At 39.1% G+C, this 17,545-nt stretch overlaps 1 protein-coding gene across 1 annotated transcript in view; it reads left to right on the top strand.

The window, feature by feature from the left end:
- zmym2 (zinc finger, MYM-type 2) overlaps positions 1 to 17,545 on the top strand; it is a 35,341-nt gene that overhangs the window by 6,524 nt on the left and 11,272 nt on the right. The window contains exons 2-15 of the mRNA XM_024286550.2: positions 5,901 to 5,947; positions 6,020 to 6,721; positions 6,906 to 7,074; positions 9,035 to 9,186; positions 10,135 to 10,283; positions 10,651 to 10,813; positions 11,573 to 11,785; positions 11,904 to 12,054; positions 13,115 to 13,230; positions 14,454 to 14,579; positions 14,917 to 15,067; positions 15,203 to 15,375; positions 15,461 to 15,626; positions 16,797 to 16,825. Of these exons, the coding sequence (XP_024142318.1) occupies positions 6,035 to 6,721; positions 6,906 to 7,074; positions 9,035 to 9,186; positions 10,135 to 10,283; positions 10,651 to 10,813; positions 11,573 to 11,785; positions 11,904 to 12,054; positions 13,115 to 13,230; positions 14,454 to 14,579; positions 14,917 to 15,067; positions 15,203 to 15,375; positions 15,461 to 15,626; positions 16,797 to 16,825 (2,445 nt within the window). The 5' untranslated portion in view covers positions 5,901 to 5,947; positions 6,020 to 6,034. The remainder of the gene's footprint in view (positions 1 to 5,900; positions 5,948 to 6,019; positions 6,722 to 6,905; positions 7,075 to 9,034; positions 9,187 to 10,134; positions 10,284 to 10,650; positions 10,814 to 11,572; positions 11,786 to 11,903; positions 12,055 to 13,114; positions 13,231 to 14,453; positions 14,580 to 14,916; positions 15,068 to 15,202; positions 15,376 to 15,460; positions 15,627 to 16,796; positions 16,826 to 17,545) is intronic.

The raw sequence follows: 17,545 nt of genomic DNA, 5'->3' as shown, positions 1-17,545 counted from the left end.
CCCCAATTAACTCACATTGACTGTCAACACAATTCATAAACAATGTCACTGGTGTTAGCTTTTAGCTGGTCACTTCAGTTAAATGGTATCCCTCATAGAGCTTATTTCTTTACTTGCTGATGTGGGCCAGATCCTGTGAATCTGCAAGTACAGATTCAAAATGGCCGCTTAAACAAGAGCAATTTATAAGACGTGTTATGAGAAAACATGCTGTCATTAAAATGATGTTTGTACTCAGCCATGCACTACATCTTCCTAACATCATGCTAGCTACATGAAATGAAGACTGCAAGAGATGGAAGCCATCTTTAAAGTTAAGGAACATTGTTAAAGAAAAACATGCTGACAATTGTTACATGTGTAATGCAGCAGTGAGTTTGAATCACTGACTGTATACAAGAACTGGACTGAGTGAGTGTGACTCCACCCATAGAAAAGGTCCTACTTTCAGCTCCAACCAAATGGAGTCCATTTTTTCACGATACGGACGCCACCATGTTAGTGAGATGTCGTTAGTATGCAGTGATTGGTCCAGGTTGGTCTGATAGTTTTGATAGAAATAAGACTCACAAACGCTGTATTCGATTATGTTTTAAGCTCTTTTGTTTTGTAGCACTATCATGGAGTGTAATGTGAAGAAAACTGTACAGCTCTGTTTTGATATTAACTGTGACTTTCTATCATTGACTGTATATGAGAACTGGACTGAATAACCTCTCTACCTTCCAAACAGGAAATAGTTGTCGGCTCCAAGAAGCCAAAATTCCATAGACGTCTATAGAAAAATAAACAGCTCGTACTCGGTCATTCTATTTTTCAGAATGACCGTTCCTGCTGTGATATTTTTTTGTGTTCTTGTTAATCCTTTTTTTCCATGATTTATTTCCTTTATTGCAAGTTTTCAAGTTATAAACTGACTAATCAGATGCATCAATAAAAGCACGTGTTGCCCCCTGGCCCCCACCTTGAACGTTCAAAGTTCAGTGGAAAGGGTGTGAATTTCTTACAAGCTTACTCCTGACTGGTGACAGTAATTGCCATAGAAATGATGAATCAAACTGGCTCGGACCTATCACTTCTTACTGTTGTCGTCTGGCTCTAAATGGCGTCCATGTTGTGGAAAAATGGCAAATGAATTGACTTCATTTGTTTGGAGCAGAAAAGTCTTCGATCAATGCTACTAGAACAGGGATTGGGAACCTTTAACAGTAAAAGAGCCATTTGGGTTTGATATCTAATGATCAAAAGAGTTTTAGAGTGGAGGATGCTGAAGACAGGCTTAGATGGAGGAAACTGATTCGCTGTGGCGACCCCTGAAGGGAAAAGCCGAAAGAAAAAGAAGAAGATCTAATGATCAAAACCTAGAAGGAGCCGGATAGTCTAACTTTAGCTTTGGATTTGCATTCATGACCTTCTTTGTAAAAAAATTATAAATATGAATTATGTCTATTTTTTGGTACGAACAAAAGCTAAAATATAAACAGAATCTAGCATCTCCCAATACGTGAGCAAACAAGACGTCTTCAGGTCAACAGGGATGTAAAAACCTACATAGTTTATCATCTATGTGAACTTCAGACATCAATTTAAACATTTAACAAATCTAAATATAATTAATACTAATGAGGTAATCCTTACTTAAAAAAAGTATTTATTTTTTCCACTTTGTCCTTAGCAGTCTTACACTGCTGGGTTTAGTTATTTTAGTTTGGGGTTGGACCTTGGTAGTCTTAGTTTGCAGCCTTTGTTTATTTGTTTTCTTTTGGTAGTTTTGGTTAAGCATTGCTGACTCAGAGGGTCGACATCACTGGGTCAACAGTCTGCCTGACTTATTCCATGTTTGGTTAGGGAGCCACCATGGAGAGATAAAAGAGCCACATGTGGATCTGGAGCCACAGGTTGCAGACTCCTGTCCTAGAATAACAGTTGAACTTGGAATAGTGACCTCTGGTGGCCAACTGACACCACTGCACCTTCCAACAGGGATACTTTCAATCTTATGTCTGTGCTTAGTTCAGAATAAACAGTGAAATTACAATCAGATTATTATTTTTTTTTTACTCTAAAAAAATATTTTGATTTTTAATCAAAATGTTTAAATTATGAGGTGGTAGTTGGAAGACGCCGTTTTCATAAAATTTTAAATATTTAACTCACTTTGCTGGGACCATAATGGCGACTACAAAAATGTCATGTGGTCGTCACAACATCACTAGCTTGGACTGCAGTTTTAACTCAACTGAGTGTACTCAGGTGTGTTCTGGCTCTTCTTGTTTTGGGTCTTCTACTGCATGGAATCCATAGGAACAAAGATGGGAGTGTTTGAGCTGGAGAGTGTTTCTGTGCTGCAGCTGTCAGCAGTGATGTGACGTGGGGCTTGCAGCCACCCTCACAGCTATGTAACATTAAAAGGATCAGCTGAATAATTCCACACATCACAGGAAGCCCTCTGAATGCACCATTTCCATGTTTGCGCATTTGAAGTCAGAATGGTCTGAATTTGGCGAGACATTAAAGCGCGCAAAAATTACATGTCCCATCCTTTTTTTTTTTTTTTTTTTGGCCAATTTTATCCCATGATAAGGGATGGTTTGATGTATCAAATGGCAGGAATGAACTAGTTTCCATTACAGTCAAATTCATGGTTCTGGAAAGCCCAACTTGATAGAAAGCAGCCCCCCTCCTCCTCCTCCTCCTCCTCCCTGGATTGTGCACGGCCCCCTCCTCCCACCGCCGCCGCCGGGTGGTGTAGCTGTGAGCATTAGCTGGCAAATGATGTCCACAGGAAGTGAACCACCTGCATCTTTTTCTTGTTAATGAACAAGACGTCAGCTGTGAAGGATGAGCACCTCTAGAAGAGGAGGCTGCTCAGAAGCTGAACACTGCGCTACATTGAGGAGAACGGGCATCAACGTTTCCGGATTGCTAGCATTAGCTTGTTTAGGCCTGGTGAAGCACCATTGGGGGCTAATTCAGAAGCTAACTTCAAACTTGTGTCATAGAGCGGTCATGAGCAGAGAGGCTAACGTTGGTTTCATTTCTTTAGTTAGTACCTGCACTTTTTCTTCAGTATGTTTGTTCAAAAGTTTGCTTTTTTACTTTATTCTTGCATATTTAGCTTCAAGTTTTTTACAAATGATTTAAAAATATTTTTTTACTAAAATAGATGAATTCACATTATCAATAAAATATGTATTTTTTGTATTTATTGTGAAAAACATTTTATAAATATATCGATTTTAAACTTTATCTTCATGCTGCCAGTCTTACCACAGGTTTGTTCTTCCCTCCAATTTGTAATCTAAAGCTTGGGATTTGGTGGCACATCTGACCAAAATGGTGACAACCCTTGAGCTGAAAAACCAGGCCAATGCAAACCGTAGGTGGTGTCATGCACCAACCCTCCATCTCCATACAATCCTCTGTGGTTCATAGTGTTTAATGGAAAGCTGTCTTTAAGGCAGTGTTGAAACTCACAATTTAAAACTTTGACATGAAAGTTTTCCAACAGAAAGTGTTTTTGCTTATGAGGCCTTTTCAGAAACAGTCCATCACAATACAAACCAAATGCAGATCATAGCTATAAAATGTAAAGCAGCACAGGGACAAATGGGTCATGGTCTAGTCTTGATTTGGATCACACATTTTACCATCCTAAAGTGGCAGTTTTATGCGACATTGTGTGTTCATCTGCTGCTTAAAGACCCACTTCAATCATTTTTCAGCCTAAAAAAAAATAACTTGTTTTTTAGGACATAATTTCTGCAGAGCGGCAGTAGTTCATTAGAAATTTGGCTCTGAGTTGTGGGTAGAACTATTGGCACGGAGTAATCCCCGTTGCTGATAACTCTTAGTTTACACTGTAGCTTACAGCCCCTCACACCCCCAACTGGAAGTAAAACTACTAGATACTGAGCACGAAGCTTGTTTGTGATGCTCTTTATATATTTATATATATATATATTTTCCCAACTATTTTAATGAAAGATTTTTTAAAGTAATCATGTGTGGTCTAAAACAGTTTTTTGCTCATACTTTCTTCTTCTTCTGGAATAAGGTGTAATTCTACAGCACGATGGCCACCTAGTGGCCAAACTGAAACGTCCTCTAGGAGAAGCAGAACAAAGCTTCTCCGTTTGAGAATCCATGTAACACTGCATGGTATTATTAACAATCTCATATAATTTCACTAATAAAGTTTACAGTATGCGAACTGTGTCAGATTAATATCAATATCTTCATTACCTATATAGATTACTAATGTATTTGTAAAAAAATGTTTCTAAACATGTAAACCAGAGGTCTACAACCTGCAGCTCCAGAGTCTCATGTGGCTCTTTTGTCTCTCCATTGTGGCTCTTTGGCCAAACATAAAATAAGTCATGGAGATGCTGACCCAGACATGTTGACCGTCAGAGTCAGCAGCTCCCTGCTAATGGCTGCCTAACAAAAATTAACTAAAGAAAACAAACAAACAAAGCCCGCAAACGAAGGCTACCCAAACTAAAATAACAAAACCCAGCAGTGTACGACTGCTAAGGACAAAGAGAGGAAAAAGAAAAAAAAAAGTATTTGAGCTTTTGTCACACATAAAAAAACACATTTTGAGAGATGCTAGGTTCTTATTTTTTTTGCTTTTGTTGGTGCCAAAAAATAGACATAAGTCATATTTGGTATTTAAAAAAAATAAGGTCATGAATGCAAATCCAAATTTCTTAAAGGCTAAAGTAAGAATATGCAGCTCCTTCAGGGTTTGATCAGTAGAAAATGAGCCCAAATGACTCTTTTGCTTCTGGTGTAAACCATGTAATCTCAAAATTGAATCGATTTGAATTGAGTTGATTGACAGATTCTGGAAAAAAAAAAAAAACTGAATCAAATTGATCCATGCTCTGGTGAATCGGTTCAAATCCATTCTAATTTTTTGGCAATACCCGGCTCTTTTGTGCTGTTTTATCTGGTATCCTGAAATCAGGATCCAAAAATGATTCTTTTATATCGTGCTTCTTGATGTCATCACAGATTTTAAGTTTCACCTTCATTCTAACCCGATTCTGTCATTTCTGTTTTTAAGTTAAACACTATCAATTCATGTAGAACGGACCAGTTGATTGAAACCAAACTCCGCAGCTTCCAGATCACTGAGAACAGGTACCTGTGATGGATAGCCTTTTTGTCACCATGGCAACCAAGGTGTATCTCAAATGGTTGCCAAGGCAACACGAGACTAGCTGTTCAAGGAGATGCGAAAGGTCGTAGGTGAATAAGAAAGCGACGTGCCGCGTTGTTGGGTAAGGAAGTGTGAGGAGCATGAGAGGAAACGTGTGCGTGGAGCTCGGCTGTCATCCCTCCATGACGTTAGTGCACAAAGCCAGCCGCCACCCTTCAGCTACCTCTAGAAATAACACTTTTCTGAGGCAGTCATAGAAAATTATTTCAGGAAAGCAGCTCTCCATAAAACAAGATATTTATAGCTGTAAAAATAATCAACTTATGATAGTAACAGGTTTTAGAAGATGGTTTTGACTCTACCAGGAATGATTAAGAATAGGAGTCTGTTATCTGTGTGTGAATCCAAACCTCTGGTTATTAATCAATGATTTTCTATCAGTTTAGTTTTGCCTTAAAGGAGTTGAAATGACAGAATTTTGTCTGTTGTTTTGCTTATTGTGACATGAAAGGACATCAGGAACCCAAACGAGGTGCAGCGAGGCCTCAGCATGATGAGGCTGCCATTTTGACTGTAAGCAGAGCTTTGAGTGACATCAGATGCTGGTCCTTTGAAGTTCGGTGCTCCTATCTAGGATAAACTTGTGGGAAAAAATGTTTAACTGTATTCACAAAAAAATAAACATAATTTTCTGATGACATGAACTGTAGTTGGGACTTTGTCTGTGCAGGGTTAGCTCGCCGTTGGGGATACCTGAGCTGCACGCGCAGCTGTCAGGTATTGTAACTCTAATTAGCGGAGCTGGCTCCACCTAATTATGTCCTGACTGGTTTTTGTTTGTGCTTTTAGGTGGTTGCCTTAGTGATGGATGGGGAGACAGAACCGAATTCTGTTGTGGGAGAAAAGGCAGAGGAGCCGGTGGAGCCCATGGATGCCGCTCCTTCCCCCCAGCAGCAGACCTCACCCCCTCCCGAGGAGCCTGGGGAGACGGTTTCCAAAGTGACAGGAGATGGAACCCCAAAGGAGGGCGACCCCGAGGACAACGATGATGATGTGGTTCTTGTAGGAGAAGAGGCTCCTCAGGCGTCTCCCACACCCTCCCTCCAGGACACGCCCAGCACAGACTGCCTGAAGCCGGCCTCGGAGGCAGCTGAGGACACGGCCACGGCAGAGATGGTTTCCGAGACCCCCCCTTCCCCCGTGTCTTCCAACGCATCCACGGTGGCGGCGTCTCAGAAGCCTCCCGCCGCAGCACCAGAGCCCATCGTGATCGACGATGAGGAGGACACTGAGCAGAAAGACGCTTCCCCCTCACCTGCCACCCGAGGATGCTCCTCTGCGTCCCACTCACCTGCTCCACGCAGCGGCTCTGAGCCAGATTCAGACATCAAGATCGCCAGTGTCACCACTCTAGATTCCTGCAGCCAGAAGGAGAGCTCCATGCTGTCTGCAGCAAACACACCTCCACATCCAGAGGACAACCAGACAGACCTGAACCTGATGATAACCTCAGTGACTTCTCTGCAAGGAGGACCATCTGCCATCATAGCGGTCAGAGCTTCTTTCTCCTCACTGATGCTTAAATACAGTAGAAAGACGAATACAGACACAGCTGAAAGCAGGAACTTTTCTACATGATACAAAGAATAAACAGATTTTAGATGCAGCAAAGTCGGAAGTCTAACCTTGTTTCAGAGATGGACGTAAATCCTAACCAGATGACTTTTGCTTGCAGGCAGGTGAAGGCCAGGCAGAGGAAAATGGTCTGCAAATCAGCAGCACTTTCAGCCTGAATCCAGACACCCCGTCTTCTCGACCGACCGCTTCCTTTAACCCAGGGCGGGGCTCAGGCTCCATCAGCCAGCTTGTTCAGAATGGAGACTCTGAGACGCACAACAGAACAGGTGACTGAGCATGCTAACCTGCAGGTTTGGATCAACATGTTAAACTAAAGATGTCTCCTATGTAGACCTGTAAAACTCATCAGAGGAGAACTGCTCTGTATCTTTCTACTCTTGTTACCTTTACCTAAAAATAGTAAGCAATTGATTTATTTTCACACAAAATTCAGGACTTCAAAACTAAATAAACTTGCATTAAACAGACAAAAATCAAGAATCTTTACTCCAAATATGGATTTATTGCAACAGTTGTTCCCACAGACCATAATAATAATGCATAATATTCAGCAACCAGCTGTCTAATGTTACTAGTAGAGATGTAGAAAAAAAAACTGATCCAGCGATATATCGTGATACTTCATGTGGCGATTCTTGTATTGATTTAAAATGGTGATGTAGCAATATTTAATTAATTACTTGTGAGCGTCCTTCAGCATTTTACTTTTGTTTTCCACATCACTAGTTGGCAGCACAGCACATGGAGCCTCTTTGAGCAGCTCTGCACTGCGACCAAAACAGCACCAGCTAGTGTTAAATGTTCAGTCGACCTAGCGGTTTTTGTTGTTATGAGACATGTACTACTTAGTTACTACGTTGCTGCTAGTATTATATAAAACGCAGCTTTGTAGCTGCTCAGACAAGCTGAGCAGCTGCACACCGGGTCATGCATGGAGCCTCAGCCAAAATGCTGTTGGCAAAGTGAGTTCTGCTGAACTTCACAGCAATAGATTCTAGTTCAGCGACCTGATGGATCAGAGTGACGTGTACAAAGCTCTGAAAAAAGGCCGGTGTCGCGGCGATGAGCGGTGAAATCTGTGTTCACTTCCATGTGTGAGAAAACGAAGCTGCAGCGCTTACTGTCATGTAAAGGATCTTAGCCACACAAGCGCTCTCCTTCATCCTTTCACGCCGTTTTCAGCACACTGAAATGTTTCTGGAAAGAATTTGCTTTTATTTGTTTTGTCCCTTTTTAATTTTGAAGCACCCAGTTAAGTTCCACTCAGGCTTCTAAACCATTTAAATGTACTGGAGAAGCTACATTTAGCAATGTTGGAAATATACTCACTCATGCTTTAAGAACCTTATTGATTAAGGCATATTCTTGTACTGAAAAATATTTTGTTGTAGAAATCAGACAATCTTGACTGTTCCCTTTAAGAACAAATATTTCTTAATTTATCAAAAGAAAAGCAGCTTGAATTTGTAAGTAAAAATGACATTAAGCACTGCAACTGTATCTCATTTAATAATCATTAAATAAAATAAATTTTAATATTTTATTTTAAGTCATACTCTTTCAAAAATTGTCAAAATTGTTCTGGTACAGTCTTGGGATATATCGTGATACTTATCGTATCGTGAGCCAGGTATCGCGATACATATCGTATTGCCACAATCTTGCCAAAACACACCCTAGTTGCTAGGATGCTGCTAATAAAGTTGTTAAAACAATGCTCATATTTGGATAAAAAGACAGTTTTAGTCACAGTTTTCTTTTTTATATTTATTTGTCCCACCTTAAAAGTCAGACGAGGTTGAAATTGGCGTCGGATTTTTATGTTTTATTTTTTTTACTTTCACTTTGACAGTTATGGATTAAAACCTTTATCACTTTTTTAAGGTTTCTACATAAAATCTAGAGTACACATTAAGCTTAAACAAATTTTACAGAAGCTGAAAATAAAGTTAGGGGTGACTGAAGACTAAAGAAAACAAGTTGGGGATCAGTGTCTTAAATAATAGAAAGTTTTATTTTCTAAAACAAAGAATTGTTGAGCATTATGAAGTGACAGACCTTATTTCCAAAGTTTTATTCTGAAGGTTGACCTCTCTTTCCTTTTTCTAGTTCAAGACATGTCGAGGCTCTTCCTTTACCTTTTCTTTCTCTTGACGTCAAAGCTATCTCAACTTTGTTCTGTATTAAAGGTGACATTTCCCTGTTTTGTGTTTCTCTGTCTTATAGATTTATGGATCTCCCAGTCAGCTTCAGTTCCTCGTAACCAAAAGCAGACCGGGGTGGACTCTCCGTCATCAGCCACTTCACTTCCCAGACCTGCAGGCCAGTCTTCCTCATCCACTTCCTCAGGCACCCAGTCCCAGCCCAGGACAGTCAAGGTAATCCACACAGGTTAGAGTGGTCCTTCACAGTTACGTTCTTTTCAGCTTCAACCATTCTGAGGTACATTTGTCTTTAGAGATCAGGTTTATCTTATGGTTTCACTGTACAGCCCTGAACTGTGCGTTGTTTATAAAGGCTTTTATAGCCCTCTCTATCTTAACATGCAACACCAACTGCTCCATTCTGTTAATCTACACCTGCACAGCCCAGACCAGCAAACAGGCCGAGTTTGACTCTACTGGAAGTGTGCACACCTGCTGATGACCAGAGATGGAGGATGATAAACTCCACCTGGTGCTGACTTAACCCCTTATACCTTTTAAAAGGACTAATTATTTGTACACAATGAGGGTTTTTTATGGCTTTAAAAAACAGAACTAATGAAAGGTGAGCATCTGTTTTTGATTTTCTATTTTTGCTAAAATAGTCCACTGAAGAAAAATGTTTAAAAAGGGAATACTTCTTAATATACTGACACATTTTTTATATGAGTGTCAACATACTTTAAAAACCAACTCTGGTCTTTTAATTAGGATTATGTTGTTTTTATTCAAGAAAACTTGTTGTTTTATAGGACTTAAGTTTTGCAGAGCAGCAGGAGTTCATTAGAAATTTGCCTCAGAGTCGTGGGTGAGACTGTTGGCAATCCCGCCCCTCTTCCCGTCGCAGAGCTTGTGGTCCACCTAACCTATTTTCTGTCACAAAGCTCTTTTCAAACTACATTTTTTTTCGTCTGCTCCTGGTCCACAATGATTTAAATAAAAAAAATACTCAGATATGCAATTTTAAGCTAAATTATCCCAATATTTATCCTCCATCATCAGAAAAAATGTTTTCCCGGACTGGTTTCTCTGATGACTTATATTCTAACATGAAATCACGTTTTGTTTTTAAATCGATCTGTGAGGCGTTTCCTCGTTTAAGTTATTGTTGTCTCATTGCAGGTCACCTGTGCCAACTGCAAAAAGCCTCTGAAGAAAGGTCAAACGGCCTACCAGCGGAAAGGCTCCACACACCTGTTCTGCTCCACCACCTGTCTGTCTGCCTTCTCCCACAAACCTGCACCCAAAAAAAGCTGCACCATGTGCAAAAAGTTAGTCTACAGAAGAAATGCATGGAGAAGCGTCAGTCTGTTCTGGAGTGCTTTTCTGCTGTGTCCAAACAACAGCAACAATACGCTTAATTCTCATAAAAATACAGTGATTGTCATTAAAAAAACAAAAGTAAAAAATAGAATTTTTTTCCTAAAAATTGAAGTGAAAAAAAATGTATGTATATTTTTAGAGATTTTTTTTTTTTTACTTCAATTGTTAAAAAAAATGTTTTACTTCAATTAAAAAAACAAATTCAGTTACTATCAAGTGCACATCAGTCGGTAACCACTGTACTTCACTGTACTTTTTTTCTTTCTCTTGGTGGCTCTGTAGTATCGTGATGTGTTTGTCTTTTTTTCTTTTCAGGGACATTACAAACATGAAGGGTACAATTGTGGCTCAGGTCGACTCCAGCGAGTCCTTCCAGGAATTCTGCAGCACTGGTTGCTTAGGTGCATACGAGAACAAGCAAAACCCTCCTAAGTCAGGCCTCAAAACGAAATGCACTGTCTGCGGCAAACTCACAGAGGTCAGTCAACCGCACACACCTGATAATGCTGCCTTTTTTTTTTCTTTGCCACTTGGGCTTAACACCCAGTTGGAGAGGGTTTACATATTCCTGAGTGTTTACACACCTCCAGTATCCAGATAAATCATTTCTTCTCTTATTCTTGTCTTTTGAAAGTTGAGAATCAAATCAAATTGACCTGAGGAAGTTTAAGAAAACTTGCTTTCCATCCCATAGGTTGAAGAAAGCAAGTTACTATTAAGTTACTTCCATGAATTGACTCATACGTCACGACTTAAACCGAGTCCCTGATCGGTCAAAGTTCAAACCGATTTGACGTTTTATGCGTAGAGCCGGAAACCGATCGTAGAAACTTGATGTAAATGCGATAGTTTTGAACCAAAAACTTGTATTTACGAGAGTTTACATCGACATTTTATTGAAAGTGGTTGCACGTTTTTAGATGAAAGTGTGAACGTAGCTTAAGAAAACTGAACCGAGTGAGTGTGATGTCACACAGAAAGTTACTTTTTCAATATTTTTGGCCATAATAATTCATTTAATTATGTGAACTTAATTGTTGTTTTTATTGTTGCTTTTTTATTTTCCAGCTTCTTGTTTTTCATAAAATAGATCAAATAAATCACGTTTCTTTAAAAGGGGATTTATTTATAAGTATGTAAGCTGAATAAGGGTTTAAGTTTACACATTAGTAATGTACTCTGTCAAGCTTAGCTTTGAAAAAGAAATAAAATCTGTGATCTTTTTCCATTCCTGCAGATCCGCCATGAGGTCAGCTTTAAAACTGTGACCCACAAGATCTGCAGCGACGCGTGCTTCAACATCTACCGCAGGGCAAACGGGCTGATCATGAACTGCTGCGAACAATGCGGCGACTACCTGCCCAGCCGGGCGTCCGCCAATCACTTCCTGCTGGTGGACGGCCAGCAGAAACGCTTTTGCTGCCAGAACTGCATCAGGGACTTCAAACAGGTAAAGCCACAGGTGAAGGAGACCATCGTCACCAGAGTGGAGCCAGAATCTGTTCTGATTCCTCTTTAAGTGTCCTTCCTGAGCTTAATAGCTTTTTGTTCTTCATTCCTCCATCCAGGCTAACAGTTCACTTGCAACCTGCATGAGTTGTAAAACATTGATCAAGACAGGGGAAGTGATCCAAAGCCTGGGAGGGGCGGGCACCGCGGGTTCCTACTGCTCCGTCAACTGTATGAACAAAGGCAAGCTGACCTCAACTCCCTTCATTAGTAAGTACTGGAAACACATTTTGACCAGTCTCTCTTTATCCCTGCTCATCTCAAAATGGCTGCATCAGTGTGATCATCAAACCCCAGAGATCTCCTCTGGGAGCACACTGAGGTGGTGGAACGATGTCTCAGGGGAACACTTTGATATTTCTCTGTTGGACCTTTAGGTTCTTCAAAGCATCTTCACCAGAAACCACCTCAACATTGTTTAATGTAATACTCTCTATAACAGAAACAGAACTATTTGAATTCTGTATGAACGGATGGGGACAGAGGCTTTCTTTTGGGGAGCAAATGTAAACTCAGTCAGAAAAATCACCATAATTTCTATTCTGTCGCTTCACACTTTTAGCTGTTCATGCTACAATTTCTTAACTAAATACTCAGAGATGCGGGAATGGATCAAAATACCACTTCGGGGTGGTTTTTGTATGGAATTAAAATTATAATACATTTAAAAGCCCAAAAAGGTCGATTTGGCATGTTATAGGCCCTTTAATTAAATGTTGATCTGGTGGATTATTAAAAAAAAACAGGGATTAATTACCAGTTTCAGTGCCTAGCTTAAGGACACAGTGGCTTCCATTTCTGCGATCTGAACTTCATATTGGCAAACATCTATCCCTGATATGAACATATATAGGTTACATACAAAATTTCAGATTTTTTTTCACCAGTCTGATGTTTTCTTTGGCAAAAAAAGATATACAAATGAATCCAGCTCTGTTGATCCTTCTGGACAGCCACCATCATCCCCATCACTGTGCACCAAACAATATGGCTCAGTACTTCTGTACCAGGAATTTCACCAGTTTTATATTTTTCCAAACTGTGGAAGCATCTAAGATCATTGTTTCATTTGTATGCTATTTTAATCTGTTTTTATAGCTTCACTTTTCACAGGATAATTTTATGTATGTATATCCAAGTCATTGAATAAGTACCTCATTATAGTTTCAAAAGTTATTTTCCTAAATTCTAGTGTTAAATCAATGCCTGGCCATGTAAACTCAATCTTTAAAATGCACTTAAATAATTTTTAAAATGTCCGTCTGTGCAGACACAGAACCCACATGTCACTTCTGCAAGAGAAACGCCTTGCCGCAGTACCAGGCCACACTGGCAGAGGGCAGCATCCTGAACTTCTGCAGCTCTCAGTGTGTCACCAAGTTTCAGGTAGGAACTCTTCTGTCTGTGAAAGCACAAACCTCGGGTGTTTTTGCTGTCTGTTCTGCTGTAACAGTGTAACCTGAGTTATAAGGCACACAATGGGACAGTCTTTTCCATGTTTATTAAAGGCAACCATCTTTGAGTTTGTCCCATGTGACATCTTAATGCTTTCACAATAACAGAGTCCTTGGAAAGGAACACAGATCTCCACTAACTGCTCACATACTCTTCATACACATCAACTTCATACAAAGCTAATAAAATTGACTGTAAATTATTGTTGGTTTATTATTGACTTAATTGATTGTTTTATTTATATTTTATGTATTTATGCTGATGAATGTGTTTTAACACAGTTCTATATGTCTGTACTTGTGCTGACGTTTAGTCTAGAAATGAAGTTCCTGATGGATAATAAAGTTATTTAAATTTAATTTAAATGATAAATATTGTGATTTTCTTTCAAAAATATCATCACATTATGTTATATCATAAACCAGTTACAAAAAGGAAAAACTTGTTGACATTAGTGTATGCAGTTACTGATTAATTAAGAGAATAGGGATATTTATGTATAAAAAACCACCTGTTGTAAGTCTAGTTCAGGGTTGGAGGCTCCTTCACTTCTCCACTTTGGCTCTGAAGGGAAAGAAAAATAAGAAGATAGTAATTTTTAAAATGAAGGATTACTTTTTTAGTATTTATTTAACTGTAGTCGGATAAGATGATTAATTTATGACTTGGGTGCTTCCATAAAAATCAACTACAGAGATGTTTTAAACCACTGCTTTATTACACTAAATCAAAAAACTTTGTGCGATCAACCATTGAATGTACAAATACTAGCATCAAATTTTTGATAAAATATTTAACCTTTCACAAAACATTTATTTGTTAATGCTGATTTGTATTTTTCTGTTGGATCATAAATTAATGTTCAAGGTCAGATAACAGCAGAAGTAAGAAGGGAAAAGTAGATGTCGAAGTAGACTTAAGATATAGCAATCAAACTTTTCATTGGAAAAATCTTACAATTTATATTATTATTGATGATAACAGTAAAGCTAGAGTAACATAAACACAACATAGTGTAGTGTTGTTGACAGGGTGAAGTGAGATTTTGCGGCCTCTCCTGGGTTTTAGTCAGACAGAAATTGGCCTGAAAGGTTCTTTTAGTGTTGAAGGCTACAGATCTCTGGTCTCCTTTTATCATGAATTCATCTTTACAGAATGCTACTCATCAAACGACAACCAATGGACAGGCGCCACTTTGCACAACAAACAACACCATCCAGCTGAAATGTAACTACTGTCGAGGAGCGTTCAACCTAAAGCCAGAAATTCTGGAGTGGGAGGTGAGATCATTTCTTCTTTTTGTCCTCTCTTCTTCACCAACAACAGCACTGGAGTTTAGACTATTTACTCTTTTTCAGTACTACAGTACTAAAGGGCGTCTTTTTTTAAGCAAAAACACCTAAATGTACTGATTCCTACAAGGAAGAAAATTGTTGTTTACTCAAACTATTTTTTGACTTTGTAATTTAAATTATAAACTTACTTTAAATAGTCAAATTACCAGTGAAATATTTACTCGTTAATACTCTGAATTGATTATATGATGGCATCAAATGAAAATGTTTCTGTCTGACACTTTTTCTGATGACCATGATCCAAATGCATGTCTGGCTGCAGGATAAGGTCTACCAGTTTTGCAGTAAGACGTGTTGCGAGGACTACAAGAAGCTTCACTGCATTGTGACATTTTGTGAGTACTGTCAGGAGGAGAAGACGCTCCACGAGGTTGTCAAGTTCTCTGGGGTCAAGAGACCGTTCTGCAGTGAAGGTACTCCTCTCCTAGAGTTCTGTGTTTTTTCTGTATTTTTACTTATGCCAGGTCACATTTCTGACCATAAGGGAGGGTGTTCGCCTCTTCTGCTCGTTTCTTGATTTCTAATTCTTTGTGAAATTGTTTGGTTAGGCTGTAAGCTGCTGTATAAGCAGGATTTCATCAAGCGGCTGGGTCTGAAGTGTGTCAGCTGTAACCACTGCAACCAGCTGTGCAAAAGAGCCGTGACTCGACAGCTTGGAGGCATGACTCGGGACTTCTGCAGCGAGGCCTGCTCCAAGAAGTTTCACGACTGGTACTTCAAGGTCTGCTCCTTCTGGATGAGTTCAGAGGATTACCCATGAGTCTGTGTGGCCATTTAAGATGACAGCGTTTGCTTTTGACCTCCAGGCAGCTCGATGCGACTGCTGTAAGGTACAGGGAAACCTGACCGAGTCTGTGATGTGGAGGGCAGAGATGAAGCATTTCTGTGATCAAGACTGCTTGTTGAAGTTCTACTGTCAGCAGAACGAGCCCATCATGGTCACGCAGAAAGGCCCAGAGAACACCAGTATAGGTATGAAGACTGTGGTTTTTGTGATGTAGAGTCCCCCAAATCGTTGTGAATCAGAAGCAGAGGACAAATGCTGTTTTAAAGAGATTATATTTGTTCTGATGCATCCGCTTATAAACGAATAGATCCATGAATGTCTTTGTTTTCCTCGTCTGAGCTGCATGTGGATCAATTAATCAATTAATATGTCCTAAAAACGACACAATTTTTTAAAATTTTGACTAAACACGCCATAATCACAATTAAAATACCACTTGTGACACTTTACAACAGATCAAAAGATAACCAGAGTTGGACTTTAAACAGCGTAATGTGTTCTGCTTCCTAATTGGTTGTTGACCTTGTCAATTGATCACCTTTGTCCCATGTTTCCTGTCCAGAATGCGTTCAGTTAGAAAAATCTATATACATCTTTGATCATGATCAGATCCTTATCATTCTATAAAACTGTACTTCTTTTTCTATGAATGTTTCTGCTTAAACAGGAGAGAAAATGTGAAAATGTTCATGTCTGTCTGAGGAAAGTGTATAAACTGTGTAGTGAGTTTTACAGCCTTAAAACATCTATTATCCTACTTTTCAGTTTTCAGATATATTTTTAGAAACTAACCCCGCAGTAAATGAGGGAACAATGCATTTTCTAATTATTGTAAATATTGGTATACATGATTTACAACTGGAGTAAATGCATTATTGCAGAGTAGGAGATGCAATGTTTCACAACCTTATTTTTTTCTTTATTTGTCTTTCCTTGTTTTGCCAGAAATTCCACATTAAATTTAAGTGGCAAAAGTGTTAAACTATATATATTTTTTTCATCCATTCCACATACCAAGTTTTCTTCTGAACTCAACTGGACCTGAGGTCTATTTGTGTTTTAAACAAATCAATTCTTTTAACTGCAGTAAAAACAGAAAAACTATAATTTAACAGCTGGAATGTTCATCTTAAATGATTGAGAACACACTAAGCTCTGTAGTACCTGACATTCTCTTGAAGACATTTACTTTAAATTACTAATATTATTAGATGAAAACATGTTAATCTGTTTAAGTTTTTTATACAACTCAAACATCAGAAGAGACTTGTCTTATTGAGCTAAAGTTTAACAGTTTTTTCAGATGCTTTCCAGTGCATTTTTTGATGCAGTGTTTTGATGTTTTTCTTTCACAGGATTAGAAGCACAAGGAGCTAAACTTGGAGTAAGTATATGATGTGCAAAAACATGTTTGAATTATGTTTTTTTAATGTTCCTCCTGACTTCTGTCCTCTAAATGTTGTTCACATGACAGGACTTTCTTTAAGTCAGAGGTGATTTGACCACATGTTTTTAATGCTGGCCAACATAATGAAGCTATAACTTTATTCACATAAAAAGTCAACAAAGGTCGACCTAGGTGACCTTAAGTTGAGTTCATGAAAGGATGAATGAAAGCGTTTTGCTGATCACACTAGCTCAGGGAAAGAAGTGTGTGTCAGCCTGGGGGCGGAGCTGGCAGCACAGACACTTCCTGGAAGGGGCTGTTCCCCCACTTTGTGACATCACAATGTGGGGACCTGCTTGTTTTCATGGGTTGGGAGGGGCTGGTGCTCAGAGAGCAGGGCTTTAGAGGAACTCTCAGAAATACGTCAGTGGATCAAAATTCTGCTTTGGGTTGTTTTTCATGAGAAATTAACATTACAATACATTTAAAAGCTCAAAAAGTTGCTTTTGCATGATACAGGCCTTTAACCTGCTTTATACTTGATTTTGGCACATATTAGGAAGCTGAGTGTAAACATAGAGAGGGTCACACAGGCATGTTGGAGTAGATCCTAGCTCTCTTAAAATATATATTTGTGTGACTTAATATAAAAGCCACCAATAATTCTCACACGTTGTAGTCACTCTCAGTAACTCTAACTGATAAAACCAGGAAATC

Source organism: Oryzias melastigma, linkage group LG21 (assembly GCF_002922805.2).
Source record: "Oryzias melastigma strain HK-1 linkage group LG21, ASM292280v2, whole genome shotgun sequence".
NCBI classification, from domain to species: Eukaryota; Metazoa; Chordata; class Actinopteri; order Beloniformes; family Adrianichthyidae; genus Oryzias; species Oryzias melastigma.
Note: the sequence above shows the minus strand (reverse complement) of the source record. Positions and strands in the feature narration are given on the sequence as shown.